This window comes from Muntiacus reevesi, chromosome 11, assembly GCF_963930625.1.
Source record: "Muntiacus reevesi chromosome 11, mMunRee1.1, whole genome shotgun sequence".
Classification (NCBI taxonomy): Eukaryota; Metazoa; Chordata; class Mammalia; order Artiodactyla; family Cervidae; genus Muntiacus; species Muntiacus reevesi.
Window position 1 is genome coordinate 27175219 of NC_089259.1, and position 21788 is coordinate 27197006.

The 21788-nt window shown below is 42.1% G+C and overlaps 1 protein-coding gene across 3 annotated transcripts in view; it reads right to left on the reverse strand.

Moving 5' to 3' along the window:
- FRY (FRY microtubule binding protein) overlaps positions 1–21788 on the reverse strand; it is a 329088-nt gene that overhangs the window by 243832 nt on the left and 63468 nt on the right. Inside the window, exon 1 of one of the 3 annotated variants that reach the window (XM_065901752.1) lies at positions 8680–8793. The exons of the other annotated variants lie outside the window; for them this stretch is intronic. Within the exon in view, the coding sequence (XP_065757824.1) occupies positions 8680–8749 (70 nt within the window). The 5' untranslated portion in view covers positions 8750–8793. Of the gene's footprint in view, positions 1–8679; positions 8794–21788 lie in introns of those variants that run through there. 3 annotated transcript variants of the gene reach the window in all.

The window sequence follows — 21788 nt, forward strand, 5'->3', positions numbered from 1 at the left end:
GCTGTGCTTGTGGCATTAGCTGAGAAATCCTAGAAATTTCAAAGCTGTCTTCACTGCTAAACTACTGTGCACTTTGCAACTGAGAACAGCAGAGGCAGTTAGAGTTGTATATCAAATTAGAGTTGATAAAAGCACTTAATGTAGATTTGAATGCCTTCTTGAAAAAGATTTCAGCTCTCTTAAATTGACATGACAACAAGTTCTTACAGCAGCATAAAAAGTATTAGCTGAAATGTTACGGCTTTGGCTTAAATTTCCATCTGTAGCTCATCAAATGACTAAAACAGTAGAAAGGAATTAAACCAAAATCAGACTCATTACAGAGTCTGATATGCTGGCAGAATATAAACTTTCACTACTTAGCATCTGGAGTTTTGGATGACTAACACTGAAATGCTTGTGCTTGTGTGTTCTGTAAAAAAGAAGAAGTGTTTGTAACAATATAGGTGAGATACATGATCATTAAACAACTTATAGAAATATACTTCACACACACACGCACACACATCCCTTCTCTCATAAGCCCCCAAATATTCTGAATAGCGATACACCTCAAGTGAAATATAATGGCTTTAAGTTAGTCCCAGGCCAAAATTCTGATAAACATCGTAACTCCTCTTCACATTTTCCTAAGGTAAAGAATGTCTGTCTGAAACCCTTGCTCTCCCAAATACTGACATCTGGTTAAGTGTTCCAGAGTAAATAATTTACATTTCCTCCTCTCCTTCAGCCATCCTGCTAGAATGGAATATTGGAAAATATTCTCACAGGACTTTGCCTGTAAACACCAGGCTTCCAATAATTCTCTGATGCAGTGAAATACATCTACAAAGTTAACGTCAACAGAATCTTTCAAACACCTCCTCCCAAATAAAATTCTCTAGGGTACACAATCTTTCTGAAATATCACTGGATCCTCTCCTAGTCCTGGGAACTTTTGCATTAATCGTCCTGAATTCTGAATCTAGAAAGGAAGGAAGGGAAACTGAGACCTTTGATGGTGGGATCCAGGTCTGGATGAGTGATGAAGCTCCCAAAGCAGTGGGTCCAGCGCACAGAAGATGCGCAAGAAGAAAGAAGTAATGGATAGTGTCTGCCTTGCTTCACTGACAGTATCAAGAAGCAAAGCATTTTGGAGTAATAACCAAGAAAAGCTGATGCTAAGATAGTAAGTTTTTGAGTATGAATATAAAGTAGCATTGAAGAGTAAATTAAAATGTTCTAATGGAAAAGGCTATTTCCATTCCTCCTCCAAAACTGGGAGATGCATTTCAGCTCAAAGAGACAGCATTCTTTTATTCATACAGCCAACAGTTCTACAATGGAACAATATTGAAGTGAACATGATGAATGAGACCTATCAAATGAGAGAGATTAGTACAAAGAAAAAGAGATAAGGCTGTGTACTATCTTTTCCATAAATGCCACTCTCCAGGAAGTGGCTGCCTGCTAAATCTTCTGCACTGGGGTCATCTGCAAATAGTGGGTGATACCCAAAAGGCACCATATTGTGGAATATTTGAAATGTTTAAGTGTTTTAAAAAAACTAAGAAATGCTAGGGTACAAATAAGGTACAAATAAATTCAGGAATTTTTCATACAGATGTGTTTTGGTTGGTCTCACCTCTGTGTACCTTAGGTGATAAATGCCAAGCTATAGTGTATTTCAAAAGTCCCATGCAAAGGTCAAGCCCACAGACTAAGATCATTATTTGCTCATTTGATCTGAAAACTCACAAAAAATACCTACCTGCTGCCATATGGGTATCTCACGCCAGAGAAGATAAACTTTGGGAAAATTAAGCCTTATTATCCCAAATCAGGAACATTCAATAAGCTAGTTTATTCCTAATCAATGCATCAAATTCATCAAATGAGGTAATGTAGTGTTTGAAGGCGCTGAGCAGACTACAAGACACTAAATAAATTTAAGGTTTAGTACGAAAAAAAAAAAAACAAAAAAACCCAGTACAAAAGATTATATCCAGGGCTGTCAATCTATGGAACAGCTCCAACACAAGTAAAATGTCATTTCTCATCAACTCAAACTTATTTCTGAACCCAGCTCATTCGAAGTATCCCACCAGGCTCAAAAATAAAGATGTAACTAATAAGATGATCAGGACTCATGAAATCTATTCAATTCCCTGAACTGTACCCAAAAGTGAACTAGTGAGTCATGGGTATTAAACCGTTTCGAAACAGATGTCTTTTAAATAAAGGGCATATTTGCATGTTGTATCAGTTGAAACATCTAAATACTGGCAACTTTCTCAAATATCCTGGGTGGTTCCCAGATTGTAAAAATATCCAGGTCATCTCTCTTTCTTGCCTACTACCGTTTGCCTTTTGGACTATTTCAGTTCTTGCTGACAACTTCTCCAAGCACCATGCAAAAGTAGGCAAAGAAGCAGAAAGTGAGTCATTTTGGTTGGCCAGTCTTGTGGGCAGCGGGGGTGGTTTATGGTGGCAGAGATCAGAGATATCAGGTAAGCAGAGGCACCCAAATTACAGATATATCTCCATCATCCTTGGAAATAGTCTCTGTTCTCTCTGATAAAGACAATTAGAAGTCTGCTACTGATTAAAAAAAAAAACCCACAACATAGCAGAGAAACCTCAACAAGCAAAGGACAATTCTAAAAGAAGACCATTAATACATTCTTATGTATTTGAGTGTATGTATGAGTGTAATTATGTATGTGTAATTTGAGTGTAATTATGTATGTAATTATATAATTAAATAACTTTTAGAAATGGGGGAAATCAACATAAAATATTCTACTAGAAGAAATGTACCCTTTTACACGCATCTTTTGTGAGTGCAAGTGTGTTAAATGACCATAGGGTGCAGAGCTGCCTATGTATTGTATTTAACAATGAGAGTGAAGAATTGTTAATACTTAAGTCTTCCAGTACTTCAGTACTTTGGCCACCTCATGCGAAGAGTTGACTCACTGGAAAAGATCCTGATGCTGGGAGGGATTGGGGGCAGGAGGAGAAGGGGCCGACAGAGGACGAGATGGCTGGATGGCATCACCGACTCAATGGACATGAGTCTGAGTAAACTCCGGGAGTTGGTGATGGACAGGGAGGCCTGGCGTGCTGCGATTCATGGGGCTGCAAAGAGTCGGATACGACTGAGCTATTGAACTGAACTCTTTCAAACAGCTACGTACTAAGGAGATCATGTTCTCCATCTTGAAAGAGAAAAAGAGAGGAGGGGTGGATGGGAGAGGGAGAGAGCTCTTCAAAGGTACACAGGGAAGGAAGAGGCTAAGAACTGGGCAACTCAGTCAGTCAACAAGAATGAAAATACCTATAAAGCATTACATTGCCCAAAGTGTTCTTGATCCTTTGGTCATTCTGTGGGTGATTTTTAAAAAATGAGATTATCACTGGATTCGGGGAGGGGCTGATGGCACTTTACTACCATCCTAGCTTTGAGCAAATCACTTTTTCAACACTCATTTTTCTGATTTTCATCTGTAAAATATAGATAATACGTAACCTTGCAGGATTACTGGAAAGAGTAAAGATAATAAACAGAGTGGTCATATGCCCTCCCTTGCTCAGGGCAGTCCCTGTTCATGCCTAGTGTCCCAGCATAATTATTAACTTTCACTCTCAAGTGTCTCAGTTTGGACAAACAATGATGTGGTTTGCCCTACATATAAATTACCAAGTATAACACCTGATACAAGGTGGGCCCTCAGGCACTGTGACAGCTACTGCTACTATAGATTCTAGGATTTTTCATGCATTTCAACCAAATAAATAAACCCTTAAAACAAAAGCAAGTAAAAACCTCAAATTTGCTTTCAACATAAACCCAGGATACACCAACTCTTTCTCCTTGGAGAGAGTGGGCATTGATTTGGGGTTCCACTTCTCATCAGGACCATCAACTATTTTAGCTGAGGTGAAATAGGAACAGGAACCTGGGGGTAACTCTCTTCTAGATGCCTGGAACAGTGCTGCGTGTTCCCCACTGTTAGAAGAACCAGATGGGTGTGTTTGCACTTGAGCTGTACTGCTCTGCTGGACTCAGGCAACCTGGCGAACCTCTTCAGTCTTCTATGTCTTTAAACCAACTTTAGGGGCTTTCCTGGTGGGATAGTGGATAAGAATCCATTTGCCATTGCAGGAGACATGAGTTTGATCCCTGGTCCAGGAAGACCCCACATACCATGGAGCAACTAAGCCCATGTACCACAACTACAAGCCTGAGCCCAGGAGCCGAAACAACGGAAACCGCACGCCCTAGAGCCCATGCTCCACAACTCGAGAAGCCACTGCAACGAGACGGCCCGCACTGCAACGAGAGAAAAGCCCATGCAGCAATGAAGACCCAGCACAGCTCCCACCTTCCTCCCCAGCCCCTCAGAAAAAAAAACAACAACAAAACACTCTACCCAAACTAAACTAACACCTTGAGATGTCTAAGGCTTTCTCATAGCATCTTTGTGGTATCCTGTGACATCTACAGGGATCACTAAATACTGCTCTGCGGGGAATGGGAAGTGTTTCCAATCCTCACTTGCACTTCTCTTCATCCTCAGAGCTGACCATATACTAATCGGCATTTCTGCAGACAGAAACACTATCCTTCTCACCACGACCTAACTCGTATCTGAGAAATGCCACACCCAAATCTTCCACTAAAGCAAGTTTGTCTACAACAAGATGAGTCATTTTATATGTACAGCGGTCCCTTCCAAAACAGGGCCCGGGGCTTGTTCAGTTCCCTAGAGCAGTTTATTTATCAATAAAATTCCCATTCCCTGAAAGCATTAACAGACATTCAGAAGCTTCTTATCTCTATGGGATTTGCAAGGTTTTGTTAGCATTGCAGAAAGGATACAAATTGCCCTTTCCTGCCCTGCAAAGATGGGAGATGTTAAAAGAACCCTGAAGGCCCCTTCATCGGCTGGGCTCCATGTTCACTGGATGTTATGGGATGGGTGGGGGGATGGGAGGTGGGGTGGGGTGGGGTGGGGTGGGGGGTGAAACAATGGAATGCTGGTTAGAAGTTTCAGATAGATGGGCAAGCCTATATACCAGCTCTGAGCCTCCATACAAAGCAAGTCCTCCTTTCCATGAAACAACTGGGAACCACCTGCTCTAAATATTTTTCTGTAGCAAACCTGGAAGGCCAAGGTGACTTTTGGCCACCAAGAATATTCCCAGGCCATCTCCCACACTGCTGGAAGGTATGTACTTAGGGAAGGTAGGCATATTCCAACAGTAGCTGAGGTGGAAAAGGGGGGTAAAGTTAAAAAGGAAATCTAGAAAAATGAATGGCCCAAATCAAGAGGTTTTAGTAAATATTGACTATTCACAGAATCCACTGAGGCTATCAATGCTAAGGTGAAAAATGGTCTAAGTTTGATTTTAGGTGGGTTTAGAAGAGGGGGAAGCATTGGAATACATTCATATTATTTTAACACTTATTGAGATTCACAATGTGCCGGCTATTGTGCTAAGTATTAATACTTGACATCTTAATGCCTTAATACTGTGAGGTATTATTGTTGCCTCCACCTTACGGATGAGAGAACTGAGGCAGAGAGTAGTTAACTGATTGTCCAAGGCCTCACAAACCCAGGACCTAGATAAGTGGACCAAGTCTATCTGGTTCTGCAGCTTGTCTGTTTCAGGTGAGGGCATACCAGGTTAGGGGGCCAACGCGTGCACAGGCATGAACTGGAGAGCAAGGTGCTGAAACACACAGAGGGCAGCAAATTAACTCTGGCTGGAGCAGGAGAACATAAACAAGGAACTCAGAGAGGGTCCTGTGCGGTGGTCACCGGCACTCGGGGGCAAGAAGGGCTGAGATGAAGTCTTTGAAAAGCTGGCAGACGCCCCTCCAGGCTGCTCAATGTCAGGTGGACCAGGTGGAGACCACTGCGATACTCCAGGTTAAACCGGGGAGGGCCCATGGTGGCCATGGCCTTGGACATCAAGGGGACGCACCTGTGAGAATCACTGACCAGCTGGGGAAGGCCTGGATAAGAGTGGGAAAAGAGCAAACAGGGACAGGTGTCCAGGCGGATAAGGAAAGCAGCCAAGTCTGCAAAAGACATTTTATTTCCAAACATCAAGGCCATTTTGAATTTCCACCTCCATTAAAATGAAAGTGCAGGCTGACAGAGAGGGCAAGCCTGTGTGAAGAAGGGAGTGTCAAAATGAACACTGAAAGAAAACCTAAGACACCTCACCAGGCAATGACTGATCTAATTGACTTGTTCACTCTTCGGGGGAGACAAGTATATACAAAATCACAATGTGCCATTAAAAAAAAAAAGATGTAACTCTTAACCTGGTAAATGCTCCAGGAAGCATCTTTCCTTGTATGACCACCTTGCAAAGCAGTCAGATGTAGTTATAGAGTTTGCTTTATTGGTTTTTAATTGTTGCACTTTCATAAATCCAGTATGGAGGCAGGGTTGGTGGGGGGTGTCCTCACCTTTCAAAACTGTGATGCTGGGCCAACGAGCCGCCCACCCCATGGTGCATCTTCTTAGCCTTGGGGCCCTGAGCAGGCTGAGCTCCCTAAAACTTCTGTTTTTCACTTTGTCTTCCACACAGACAAATTCTTTTCTCTCTTTCTCTTTTTTTTTTTTGGCCACTGAAAACATGTAAAATTGAGAGCTACAGTGTTGCAACAAGCTTAAAGAAGACTCAGCCTAAGGTGTATTTCCTCTTCCTCTTTTAAGAAAGGACTGAAAAACATTCTGACCTCCCCCCAAAGGCACACTAGAGAAATTACCAAATTCACTCTTGTGCAAAAAAGAAATTAAGATTGAGGGGGAATGCTGTGTCTTATTCACCTCTGTAGCTCCACAGCCTGGCATGTAGTAGGTCTGGAGTAAACATTTGCTGAATGAATGAAAGAATTCAAAACTGTGTCCCAGACACTCTCAAAGTAGAAATGAACAGTCATTCTGAACCATCTCCTGATGTGAGTGCAGGGTGGGGAAATGGCGAGAGTTTAGGAACGGGGCAGAGAATATAAGCTTTGTCTAGAATAATCTGAAAATAGACAGGTGGAGAAAGATTTTAAAAGAAATCCCACTGGCCTCAGGATTGTCCCAACATAATTTTCTATCTAATCAGGCAATGACAGGAATTGATGGAAGAAAATAATCTGGCCTTAAAGTGCTCAAAATAATGATTCAGTATCACGCACGGATGTCAAACTCGCAGTAAGTCTTTCCAGATATTGGAAAACTGCTCCTAAAGAAGCTTGTATGTCCAATTCTTGTCACTAATCTATGGGAGGAATAGACAAAGGAAGATTTATCCTTACGTGTGAAGTATTAACACAAATAATGAATCTAAGATAAATGAATTATGATTGTAACAAAGGAATGCTGTTGGGGGGTGACAGTATTACTCCCAAATGGCTTCCCACTTATAGAAATACAGCTTCAGACAAGCCCCTTGGTGTATACAGTGGTGCAAAATGACCTGGAAAAGATGGTTTCTGTGGATAGCATTTAGAGATGCATATCCCTGAACACCTTCCGGCCGAAGGTGCTGTCTCTTTTCTCAAAGCAATTAAGGCACAGGTTCTCCTGCCCGGGTTTTGTTTACATACGAACAATCTTGTCCACAGGTCATTTATGTAGGAGATAATTAATCACCAGCTCTTGGACCTGCAGGTAGGTTAATTAGTATACATGAAATACAACATAAAATTTTTTCTTGGAAAAAAAAATTTTTTTTTTAAATTTCAAACAATTCAGTACCTATAATACCAGCCAGTCTTTTAATCCAAAGCAAGTACAAAGGCTGATCGGAGAAATAGAGAAGACTTTGTTTTTAAACTGTTCAGAAAATGCAAGGCATCACTGATCACCTGAAGGCCTCATTTTAATTTGATTCCAGATCCATGATGCCTTAGAGGTTGTCTTTTTTAAAGATCTTCCTGCTAAAAGCTTTAAGTAGGTCAGAACCCTAACTTCAGAAGCCATAACATTCTGATATCCTAATAAATGATTTTATGGTCAGCAACTCACTTGTTTATGTTTCAGAAAAGCACATTATTTGGACTATGACAAACATCAGAATTTTTTTAAATTCAAGTGTTATACTATTATAATACATTAATATTATATACTATTATAATTCTGAACACCAACCACATGGACAAGAGAGACCAAATAAATCTGCAAGTGCCTCTATATTCAAAAAAGATGAGTCAGGTTTTGGACCATTAAGTACTTTTTATTTCTTTAGACAATACCCTAATAAAACAATTATGAAGTACTCTGAAGCCCTGCCACACCCCTTTGATTAAACCACACTTCACGAAATTATTTCGATAAAACCTGAACACATTAAACACACACCAAGGCAGGAAATGCAGCCTGGAATACCCCGTCCTGCGCTCACCAAGAGTCTGAAGGGCCATCTCACTTGAAAATTTAATCAAACCACATCTACTGTAATTCCACCACAGCCTCTGCACTTCAGGAAGGCTAGTTCAGTCTCTGACATTTTGATTTTCATAGCAGATGGAAGCAAAAAAAAAAAAAAAAAAAGAAAGAAAGAAAAACTTCCTGGGCTCACAAGCCTATGCTTTTCAGTTGAGGCTTTTATTGCTCAGATCTTACGCAACACCCAGCAAACAAACAAACCAAAAAAAAAAAAAGGTTATTTTCTGTTACTCACTATTACTCCAGGATTTCAGTAAATATTTGATACTGATCTCGAAGAAGCCGGAATCCTGCTGGCTGGCCATGTCGGCGGCATACAAAGAGCCTGCTCCCGAGGCTGGACCGTGAGCCGCGCGGAGCAGGTACCGGGCGTGGGAGGGATGCGCTGGTCACAGGTTCGTGATGTAAGCGGGGTCAGCGGCCAGGAGGCTGGCTCTGCGGGTCCACCTCCGGCGAGTCCTCATGAGAAGGACGCGGCGGAGCGGGAGAGGGATGCTCGGCCGCTCCTCCTCCGGGTCCAGGACTGGCTGCTTATTCGCTGGGTGCGGATCCCTAGCCCTGGGAGGCGTCTGCCAGTGCCAGCGACGCCGGCCGCCGGGTCGCCCACACGCTCGGCCCGGCAGGTACGAGGCCAAGGAAGTCTCACCTGCACGCGGTGTGCGTTGTGGGAGGGGGCACGGTACCCCGGCGCGCAGGGCTGGGGATGCGCGGGGAGGGATGGGCCAGCAGGGATGCGCGGGGAGGGTCCCCCGGCCCCCACAGTCCGGTCCCTCGACTCAGCTGTGGGCTGAACCTCCCAGCTCCTGCAGATCCTCGCCTGTCAGCCCCGCTCCGGGTGAGCTGCTCCCCCCGCCCCTGGAGGTGCACCGGCCGCGCTCCCCCACCCGCGTCCGTCCCCGGAATCCACACAACTACGGCGGCCCAGTGGCACCCCTGGATCTGGTGGTGGATCTGAAAAGCGCCCTTCGATCGCCGCTCTGCAAGAGGAGAGCTTGATAACAACAGGATGTCGGTTGGGGCTTTTCCCTCCCCTCCTTTCTGTGCTGCTCCCTCCCAGAAATGCTGACATTTTTGAGGGGTACCCACCCCCTACCAACGTGTGCATCCGAAGGGGACAGTACCAGCCACGTAAGCTCGTGTACAGAACGCCAGGCTCCACAATGCATCCGGCAAGCCTGTGTATTCTAAAGATCACCGAGCCCAATAAAGCTTATTTTTTATTTGTATTAAAAAGATAAGCAAACGCGCTGTATTCCTGGCTGCACAATGGCTTTTTTTTCCTCCATGAAATCTTGGTATCAGGTGTCCTGACTTCAGTTAGCTTGGTTTCATGTTGTTATTTAGCTTGGCTAGGGGATTGTAGTCAATACTTTAATCTTGACAGGCGACGTTTGAGCAGGTGGGATTTGGCTAAACATTTTATAAACCACGAATCCTACCCCCATCCCAAGCTCATTTATGATCAACATTTTACAACGGGATTGATAAACTATGCTAATAATCATTTCACAAAAAATTTGAGCGCCCCTCCCCCACTCAAAGTCAACATGCAAATAGGACTCCCCGGATTAACTGTTCATTTGACAAATGGCAGGGAGAGACTATACTTTCTCTAAGACTGAGAATTTTTAAAATTTCAACAGGAAGGAGAACCTTTAGGACTGTGTCCTGAAATGCCCCAAGGCACTATCAATACAATCAGCTTTCTTTTCAAACTTCTTACACAAAAGGCAAGTAACCCCACCAAGAATTCCAACCATTCATCAGTACTATCTTCTCTTGAAGTCTACTTAGACTGACTTAGTTTTCATTTACATGCTTACCAGAGTTAATGAGCTAATTTCGTTTTATCACCTGTACTTTGAATATATGGATTCTAGGTGAAACAGGACCCAAAGGATTTACCGGTTGTTACATTTGAGAACAAAACTAATATCCATGCCCCCTTTTCTGGTGCCTCCCCCACTATGGATGGCAATAATGAACAGGAAAGCTTCAGGGTGCCTTGGAGTTAATGAGTACAAAGCCTCTCAAAACTTTTCAGAACTTTCTAGCTATAAGATCTAGGGCAAGCTATTAACGTCACTAAGCCTTAATTTCCTCATCTGTAAATTGGGGATTATAGTGGTACTGATCTCATTGACTTGCTGGAAGGAGTAAATGACATTATGAAAGTGTTCAGCATCGTGCCTTGCATAGAGTAAACAATTAAATTTTGTTACCTTGACATTTATCATGAACTCTTGGGGACTCCAGAATAGAACTTTAAAATTTAGGTTAAATACATTTTTTGTACCACTTAAGGTCTATCACTTCTGAACATCAGTGGTAACTATTTGGGGACTGCAAGTTGGAGACATTTAAAACAGCTACAGTAACCAAACATGCTATTATATACTGTTACTCAAGTCAGATTTTCTCTTTTAAAAGAGATCTTAACTGGCTTTTAAAAGTTTTCAATCCTACTATAAACATATTTTTTAGTAGTTAAAAATACATGTGACTATCATATTAAATGTATTAATTTGTTGATAATGCCACTCATATACAGTATTTCAAGAGGAAGCTATCACAAAATTTTAAATGCAATTTAGACAAAAATGTTTGTAATGGCATTTAGTTTTCCCTATGAAGAATGAATCAGCAACTAACAGCCCAGTTATTGTCCATTAGAACCAGGAATCTGGTCCGGTGTAGGCTTTTTTCTCATTCAAGTACCTTTAAAGTGAGCATATATTGTGAAAGAACAGAAAAGGCCTTTTGTTTTGTTGAAAAGCCTGAAAATCAAATAGAATGACACCTGCTGCAAGCTGGGATAAGACATTTATCCTTTTGTTTCCTCTCTCTAGGTAGGTGAGGGTGGGGTACTTATTTTAAAAATGTAGTCAGAATGGGCACCTGGACAGAGGTACTTAAAATACAAAATCTGAAGGCACCTCTGGCTTCTTATGAGACATCAGTTGTCATTTACGATGAACTAAAGCTATTTCAGCTTTTGTATCTGTAAAAAGAGGAACCCTTCTTTAAGAATCTTAGGAGAACATGAATCTTTACGAGTTAGGCAGAGATGTTGGGGGCTGAGAGAAAAGCAGCAGAAATACAGGAAAAACAGGAGGCCTTAGGGAAATGGTATCAAAGAGAGAGGAGGGAGTCAGAAAGTGACCTGAGACTGTGATAACTATTAATGACACCATCTACATTTATTGAAAAGTATTAGAGTGTGGTTTCAATCCATGGGTCAGCAAGGTCACCTGGAGAAGGGCGTGGCAACATACTCCAGTATTCTTGCCTGAAGAATCCCATGGACAGAGCAGCCTGGTGGGCTACAGTCCATGAGGTTGCAAAGAGTCAGACGTAGCTGAAGTGATTTAGTACGCATGCACACAATATTGTGCTGAAAGTCCCTACTTTATCATATTTAATCTTCACCCCGACACAATGAAGTGCTATTAATAGCCCCATTTTACAGATGAGCAAATGGAGGTTTAAAGAGGCATAAAATAAGGCCAAAGGTGAAAGTCATACACCTTTATCAGTCATACTGATAAAATTGAGGCCTGGAAAATTTTAGAGTCTGAGTCATTTATTCTAAATTTTATGTATTTACTTCAATCACAAGCAAGGCCAGAATCATGCTTACCAGCTTCTTTAGCAAAAGTTCAGGAAGAGATGCCAAGACCTTCGTTATCACTAAAAGGAGTGCAGCAGGCCCCCTGGCTCTCCAGGATTCCTCACTGCCTTCCTGTCCAGCTTTAGGCCGGAAGAAGTTGTTCCTTGGGGGTTGAAGCCCAACCCAAAAGGAATCTAGAGAAGAATGCGGTGATTTTTCACCTTGATCTGATTCCTTGCACTGGTTGTATTCTGTATAAGGGATGCTTGACTTGTGGTAGGGGTGGGACGAGTGAGGGTGGAAATCTAGTCTGAACTCCACTCTCCAAGCTGGTAAAGGGGTGGTAATGGGCTGTGTCCAGCCTGGTGTGGGCTTGCATCTACCCTTTACTGAACCCACAGGCGCGTGCCTAGTTGCTCGGAACCCATGTCTCCTGTGTCTCCTGAGTTGCAGGCGGATTCTTTACTGCTGAGCTACTGGGAAGCCCCAACCCACCAGAAGGGTGCTTTTTTTGTGATCCAGATGCCTAAGGGACTGGAGGTAGCCTAGGGTGGTGCAGCAGGAACTAAGAAAACAGTATGTATCAAGAAGGCAGAGGTCAAGTGGTCACCCTAGGCCCCAGATTGCTGGGTGGCATTGAGATGAAGGTGGTAAAGGGTTCATGGATTATATTTTACAACCCAAAGCATTTCACACCCTGCCTGATTATAACCAAGAAGTGCAGTCGGTTTCTGTTCTAATTCATATTTAATTTTCCCTTTTCTGAAAACTCTGAGACTGAAATGTGTGGTGCTCAAAAGAAAAAAAAGTGAAAACAAAGTGAGGCAAACCATCTGGATGCCTGCCAATGTGAAGAGCCATTACCTAATGATTTGAAAGCATCTGATTGAGTTGATTGGGTTAGCACTGGAATCTAGGCCCCTTCCTATGGAGAGCTACACGTGGCTACACACGTGTTAATTATTGTCACAAAGTGATGTGTACATGCAGGAACAGAATGTATGAGGCAGAGGAGCATCCTGAGGAAACAAAGGAAAATCACTCAATGCAAGAAAAAAATTCCTTTATCAATTTTTGATCTGGAGTTTCAAATTCCAAAACAGCACTAAATATATCACATCCCTACTATTACACATGTTGCTTCTTTATAAGAACACTTCTAAGTCAAATTAAGCATCGCCTGGATTGAGCTGGCAAGACAGCAGTTGAAATCAATAGAGACAGTTGTGAAGAAAGGGTTTTGTTTTTCTTTAAGCAGTAGAAGTAAGAGACCTTTTAGAGACAATCTAAAGAACAAATGATCAACATAAATCACAAGCTGCTATTTTGGTCTATGCATAATTTGGGCTGATCTATCCTATGCTAAGAAATTAGAGAAAGAAATAGGAAGTGATGCCACAGAAACGTTCATCTCATTAACATGAAATGTGATAATCATTCCTTAAAAAAAAAAAATTCAACCCCATATACAAATCTTCCCCAAAAATAGATTCTACAAGTTTTGAAAACATTCACTCCAGTACTCTCCAGTGCAAATAATTCTTTGAAATGAATTGAAAGACATTTACATTTTTTTTGAACACGACAGAACTTCATTAAGGCAGCTTGTTGCTACACAGATTCAGACATAAACAAGGAAAATCGTGTCTCCTAAAATTGTTTTCGTTAAAAAACAGCAGCAGAACCCAGTTTTCTTCCTCACTCACCTCTCCCCCAAAGGGGTTTCACATGGAACCAGGGGACACGACAAAGGAACTGGACGTGGGTCTAAGGCACGGATATCTATCTGGTGGCCTGGGTCTCCTTGTCTGTAAAATAGCGCTTATCACACGGGTTCTTTATGAGAATTAAGTGACGGCACAGGAAGATGACAACTGGTAAGTAGCCATCGACAGCTGGCAATGAACCCAGAACACCCAGCACAAAATGCCCCCTTCGCTCCAGAGCCAGGTTAGGGAAAGGCGCAGAGAGGGACCCTGCTCATCACAGAGGGTCTAGCCCTCTAGCTACCCACCTCTGCTGGCTACCAAGGGAAGGCTGAATGTTTGCAAAGATAGAGAAAGCTTAAATGTGCACATACAAAAAAGTATTATTTAGTATTTTAGTGCTGCTAACTTCCAGTGCCCAGGGGAAAGCTGAGCAGAGGTTCTGGTCAGCTTAGTGTCAGCTCAATATTTACCTAATTTACTCCTATTAACCTCTCATGGTAGGGCCTGCATGTTTGGATATTATGAACCTAGAGCCCAACCCAAGAGATGCTGTGGTTCATATATATTTTGCAAGTATAAAGATTTGACCTCAATTTCTGCAGAGTAAATACAAGGCACTTGCATTTAATACTGTTCAGACAGATGTGCTTGTAAAGAGAAAACGTGGAAAGGTTACCTCCTCTGACCTTTATCACAAAGGCACTGATAACTTGCCTACTGTACTTTCGTATACCACCAGCAGCCTGAAGTACCATTTATACTGAGATGCAAACAGCTCTAATATAACTAGCTTCAAGAGCTAACAATGTAGGATTATAAAATATTAAGCCCTTTGTTAAGTAAAAAATGGCACTTGCTATAAAATATTTACGTCTTCTCTGAAGAAGTGAAAAATGACATTTGCTTAGCACATCATTATTTACCAAAAATGCACAATAATATTTAAAGTAAAAAAAAAAGTTTATTTATATTAATCATCACTCTTCCGCAAACACTATTTGCCATCTAAATGAGAACTAAGAAAAGTTGGTTCTTCCCCATAAGCATGATAATTTAACAAACCAAAAAGCAGCCTTCTCATAGTTACATTAAAAGTTTTGAGTATGGTAAGCTATTTCCATTATTTAGTGATAAAAATTGAGTACTTTTTAGAGCTAGAACTAATATTCCCACTCACATTCCCAATTTCAAGCATAAAAATAAATACGAGTGTTTAAGTCATAAGGGTCAAATCAACTTTTCCTCAAAGGCACCATTTATTGTATACAGTCACTAAAATCTATTCAAAGTCAATGAAATTGGAAAAATGTCAGAAGTTTTGATTATCTTTTATATCCTCCCTACTTATATTTTATAAATGCTAAAATTTTGTTCCTTCTTCTAGGTAGCGTCCCATATTTACAGTTACCTACCAACAAAAGCTGAATGATTGGGAATCAGGAAATTCTTATTGTGCTCCTAATTTTGACCTTGATACTATGACCTTGGACACGTTTCTACTCAATGAAGGATGCTAGTTCTTATCCCCAACTGCCTCATCTCTTGGGCAAACCAGCCCTCCTATGGGGAGGAACCACATCATGATGAAAGCAGAACACTGGGCAATAAATTATTTCATGTAAATCTTTGGCATTTATTCTTTGAATTTTTGGCAACAGATTCACCTTCTCAACTATGTTTTGATAAAGCTAGCATCAAAAATATCAATATAGAGCACACACTGGCTTCGGAGTAGGAGACGCTGACACAGGACCAAAAAATAATTGGGAATTAAATAAATCAAAATGAAAATGATAGCGTTGTCTATTGTGAAATGAATGAGACAATATCAAAGTGATTTAATCAGGTTGGGGGAAAGCGGATAAAACTATACAACTGGACACATACTGGAAACCAGGGATAAACTACAGCTGACTAGTGGTAAAGAATCTGCCTGCCAATGCAGGAGGCATAAGGGACGTGGGTTTGATCCCTGGGTCAGGAAGATCTCCTGGAGGAGGAAATGGCAACTCACTCCAGTATTCTTGCCTGGGAAATTCCATGGACAGAGGAGCCTGGCAGGCGAGGGTCCCAAAGAGTGGGGCACAACTGAAGTGATTCGGCACTTAACACAAAGCCAGGTTATCACCACTGAGAGTAAGAAGAGTTGAATGAAGCAATTAAAAGATATACAGAATATCCCTTCATTTGGAAATAGAGCTTAAAAAACAAGAGTCTGCCTCACTGAGCATCACTGACTAAATCTTCAAAATGACCATCTGTTCCAGGGGCCGTGTGGTTCAGACCCTCCAATGCCTGCCTGGAGATCACTGAGCCCAACAGCAGTGAACGAGACAAAACACCAACATTAGGCAGATGCTCCTTGCACAGGCTCAGTTCAAACGTGGTAGGAACCGTTAACTGTGAAGGGTTGAGTGTATTTTGGAGGCATGTTTTTAGAAAGGGTGGGGAAATCGCCACCCTGCTCCGACCAGACAGGCAGCGCTTTGTGTAGGAGGGTGGGGCTGTTAGAAACTGGCTGAATGATGGCAGGGAGCAGCTTAACTAACAGGCCGGTGGGGAGCGCAGATACAAACGCTTGGGAGCCAGAAGGGAGAATAATGATCTTTGCAGACGGTCAGGGAGGGTGAGGTCACTCTGAGAAGCCCAGGGTAACAGAGGTGGGAGGAAGTGAATCTGACCCTCACAGTGTTAGCAGTGCAGAAACCTAAACCCAGGGTCAGCCCCTCTCCCCATTTACCACCACCGTGAGCCACTTGTGTGTCTGAGCTAGTCCCCTCCCATCATAAGATACACGTGATACGCGAGCATCTGCTGTCTACACAAACTTGTTTCATGACCTCAGAGGAGGTTCTGTAGATGAAAGGGCTTTGTATTCCCAGGGCACCAGTGTTAAGATGCTCAGAGTTCCATCAGTTGATGGATCAGCCCAACAAGAGGGTGGGAGTTCCCTCATCACCCCTTTCCTCTTAAATAGGAGGAGCTCCAGCTACTGAACAAAGCCTGCTGGATTTTTTACTTTAGGGACACACCAGGGTTGTCCTGCTATTTAAGTGACCATTTCCAAACTCCAGGAATCTGCTGGTGGTTTGCCTGGGTCTTCTCCAAATGCCACTTCAGCCTCTCTGGATAAATACAGGATGAGTGGCAAATGTCTGCCTGGGACTCCACCCGACCTCAAGACTTATTTCCATCTTTAATCTCCAAGGGAATATCCCTTGTTATTTCTCCTTTTCTCTTTCTTTAAATTAAAAAAAAAAAAATATTGCTTTGCCTATGAATTCTTATATCATCATCTTGGTATGTTACTCTCATGTATATAATTAAAATTTTTTGCTCATTACAATATTGAGTAGCAGAACAGTAAAAGAGGAAGGTAAAGATTGTGGGGCTTCTGTTGGGCTTTTGGGTGAGATAAGAAGATGGTGGGCATTTCTGATAATAAGAAATGTATTAAGAAGAAGGCTGACTCTGGAATGAACGTAGCAATACTCTTCCCTTTGGTTCTCTAGGCTTTCCGGGTGATGCTCATGGTACATAATCTGCCTGCAAATGCAGGAACCTCAGGAGACGCGGGTTCAACCCCTGGGTCGGGAAGATCCATCTACTCTTAGAGATGAGGAAATGCCAACGGATGGGGATCTGACAGCTAGGACATGCTGGAGTAACAGTAATAACAATGATGAAGATAATGGCTGGTTATGTGAATCGAACCAGGATTGGAGCTCACATCTGATACAAGCCAGGTGATGTCCATATAAGCAATTTAAAATTTTCAAATACCTACTTTATAATAACTAAAAATAAACGGTTGAGATTCAATATGTTTTATTCACCCCAACACACCCAAATATTATCATTCAGTGTGCACTAAAAAGTACGTGTGAAGTATTTTCTCTTTTTGCATGAAATATTTGAAATCTGTTATGTATTTTATAGTGCATCTCAGCTTGAACCAGCCACGACAGTCCCCGTGCTTGGGAACTGCATGGGGTACTGCCTCCCTTATTGGGAAGACAGCTCTAGGGGATTCTGAACTATTTGGGGGGCACAAATCCCTATGGCAAAGCCCAGTGACTCCTTCTCAGAATGTGTTTACATGAGATCAAAGACATGGGCTTATAAGGGAACTAGCTATTTTTGAATTAGTGTTTTCATTTTTTTCTGAATACACCCAGGAGTAGAATTGCTGGATTATATGGTAGCTCTATTTTCAGTTTTTTAAGGAACCTCCATACTGGAGGTTTTTCACAGTGGCTGCACCAATTTACATCCTCAGCAGCAGTGTAAAAGGGAGAATCAGTTATTTCAAAAGAGCTATCAAATTATTTTAAAAATCAAATTATTTTAAATTATGGTATTGTATATATTCATTTCCTTAATAGCTTACTGAACACAATTGAGAGACGAGCTTAATAGTTAAAGTTTTTAAATAATGAACATAAACAACACTGAAATTGACCTAAAGTAACTGTAATGGGATGAAACAATCTCTGGTTTAATTGGTAGTGAAGTCGAAGGTACTGCTAATACTAGGTTTATTGCCTATACTGGTAATTGAAGAAAACAGAAGATTTCACTTAAAGGTTAATGAGAAGTAATATGGAGTTCTTTCCCATCTCAGGCCATCAACCCCCTCAGTCGTATCCATGGACCTGCTTGTATCAGTCCTTCATTCCTTTTAACAGAATTTCCTCTAACCACTGGCCTCCACTGCTCCCAAAATACCAGATCTTCCAGAAGAGCTCAGTTTCAGGTGATTATTGAGGACAGTAATAAAGTATTGCCTCACATTAGATAAGCTTCTCACGCTTTTCTTCCAACTCTCTTGACTGTACTTCTTTCTCGCTCTACTACCACTTGTTCTTCCTGTCATCCCCACTGCACCCTGCAGTATCTTGCTCTACTATGAAGTATTCAAGCGATACATAAAGAACTATTTATAAGTGAAAATCACATGTATCACAGGACTTTTCCTAGAAACCACAGGTACGACACTCAGATTTATTGCTTGACTATAGAATACCATCTAATTACAATCCTCACATTGTCAAGTACATGCAACACAACTCATCTTTGAATATGATCTAAACTGTCCATGTTCAAGAATATACTATATAAAATGTCATTTTCATAAGTTAAATAAGCTTCTCCCCCAAACTTGTGCATTGAAAAATTAATGGATGACCTAAATTCTTTGACTATTCAAATGGAAAGGAGATAAGTTATTTTTTACACTTGGAATAGTACTCTGATCTTAATAATTAATCTTTTAAGATTTCATTTTGCTTTGAGTTGTGGAACTAATTTAGTGGATTGAAACCATCCTGTTTTTCTATTAAAATAGAACAGGAAGAACACTGAGTGCATCACGTAGTAATAAAGTGAGCACAATTTCATAAAACTTCTATTATATATATATACACACACACATATACATCTATATATGATATATACATACACACTTGTGAACGATGGGTTGCTATATAAAATATGTAAAATATTCTTGTGCATCACGGTCAAAAAAGTTAATAAAATCTTATACACTGCTGATGACAATGCAAAATGGTTCAGCTGTTATGCAAGAGTTTAGGAGTTCCTCAAAAAGTTAAAAACAGAATTACCAAATGACTCCACAATTCCCTTCTTGGTAGATATCTCAAAGAACTGAAAACAAGGACTCAAGGACACGTTCATAGAAGCGCTGTTTACAATGGCCAAAGGTGGAAAAAGCCCAGATGTCCATCAGGGGATGAACAGATAAACTGTTGTATATCCATATGGTGGAATACTATTCAGTCATAAAAAAGAACAAAGTACTGACACCTGCTGCATGGATAAGATTTGAAAGCATCACATTAAGAGAAGGAAGCCAGACACAAAAGATCACATACTGTACGATTCTATTTAGAAAAACACACAGAATAGGCAAATCTATCAAGGCAGAATGCAGATTGACTGTTGCCAGCGACACAGAAGGGGGAATTGGGGAGAATTCCCCAGTTAAGAATCTGCTTAACACTTAAGGGGTTTTACTGTAGAGCAACAGAGGTAGTGGTTGCACAACATTGTGAATACACTAAATGACACTGAATTGTCACTTTAAAATGGTTAGTTTTATGTCAGGAAATTATTTAAAGAGGAAAAGAAAAAAAAATGTTCGAACGCCTTAGTCCTAGAAGGCTTGTCCCCAAGTCTACGTTTCCATGTGCGTGGGGACCACTTGCGATGCTGCTACATCGCCACCTAGTGGTGAAGGAGATTCCTGCCTGGACCCAAGGATTAAAGACTCCTAATTGCCAGGGAGCCACCCTCACATCAGAGCAAGTGTAAGATCTGAAGCAAGTCAAGGGCTTTCATGGGGCCTCTCTTTCATGAAGGGTCCAGACGATGCAATGATAACCTCCCGCCCCCTTGAACTCTGGGCCAGGAAGGACGGGTTCCAGTCCTGGCTCTAAAATAGGTCTCAAGAAGTCACAAACATCTCTGGGGTCTGTCCATCTGTCTATAAACCGGGACCAACGCTCTCTGGAGCAGGATGACCATAACGGTTCACAGAGCAGAAAGCACACACCTAGCAGGGAGATTCTCACTACGTGTTTACTCCCTTCCTCATCCTTCATTATCCCTGTAGCTACTCAGTAAGGACTTAAGAACTGCAAAAGAGATGACTCGTATCTCCAAGAAGGTACCCCTGCTTCAGCTTGTCCTTGGAAGGAAGGTGAAGACTCGGGGGCTTGGAGCAGAGAGACAGGAATCTGAAGAGTCCAAGCATAGGACACAGAGAGGAAGCTAAACGAAGACAAATCCCCGAGCAGAAAGCAGTGAGGCCATGGGAAGAGGGAAGGAAAGGAAAGATCTAGTGGACTTTCTAGTTCATACTATAAGTGTTGTTTCAAAGCTCCTAATCATGGGGAGGCAAGAGTGGGTAATCTGGAGAGGGAGAAGCCAAAAACTACACAAGGCAAGGTATGTGAGTATTTTCACAAGAGGGCTTGCATCAAAGAGTGCAGCTTCAAAACGTGTTTTCTAACAGTGGGGTGGAAGGCAGACTGAACTGTGAGACGTAGTTACACAAAACCACCAGAAAAGACACAAAATTGTGTGCTTTTCAGATTAGCAGGCGAAAGGGTATATGCAACTTCAAGGGTAAAAAAAGTCAGAACATGGTGGGGGGGGTTTGGGGGGCATCATGAAATTAACTGGATGCAAAACAGGGAAGAAAAATCACCAGAGCAAATGCACTGCTCCCATGGCAGAATACTCTGGATTTGTAAGGAAATTACATCAAGTGGTGCAATATGGCATTAAACCCCAGGAAACAAAATCAAAACGGCCTTCCTTATATATTCGATATGTCTGCCAATGCTGACCCGATGAGTGGGGCAGACAGTGAGTAGACAGGAGCCCTGCCAGCAGGTGCAGGGAGCCAGGCTGCCCCATCGGAGGTGCGGGGCATGGGGCGAGCAGGGCTCCCATCTCTGCCTTTCTCTGCAGCTGTCAGCTCTTGCCTTTTCCCCTCCTGCCAGCTCAGGGAGGACTTTGCCTCACAGGTGGCATCAATGTGGAAGGTCCTCATTTTCCTGCCACTGAATTCCCTAAACCACCATCCCACGTCTCTGGCTAGATGGAGGAGATGCCTCATCTGACCCCATCTCTGCCCCCTTGCTGGGACCCCATGCCCTCAAAGTCTCCTGTATCTTAACCTTTCTGTTTCTGTGAGATCTTTCCGGTCTTTTTGAAATTGCTGAGTACTGCTCATCCAAAAGCAAACAAGAAACAATGCAAAACCCTTTCTTTCATCCCACATTTCCTTCCCATTCCTACCTTCTCCTCCCGACTTCCCCACTGTAGCTTAGCGTCTCAGCGAGGCTGCCTCTACACCTCGCGCCCCATTTCCCCTTCAGTCAGTTCCAGGCTATCTCCTGTGGCCGCACTCCCACTCAGGTGACCAGTAATCTCCAAGGAGCCAGCGGACACTGCTCACTCTCTCATTAAATGGCATCTCAGCAGCGTGTGCTGCGC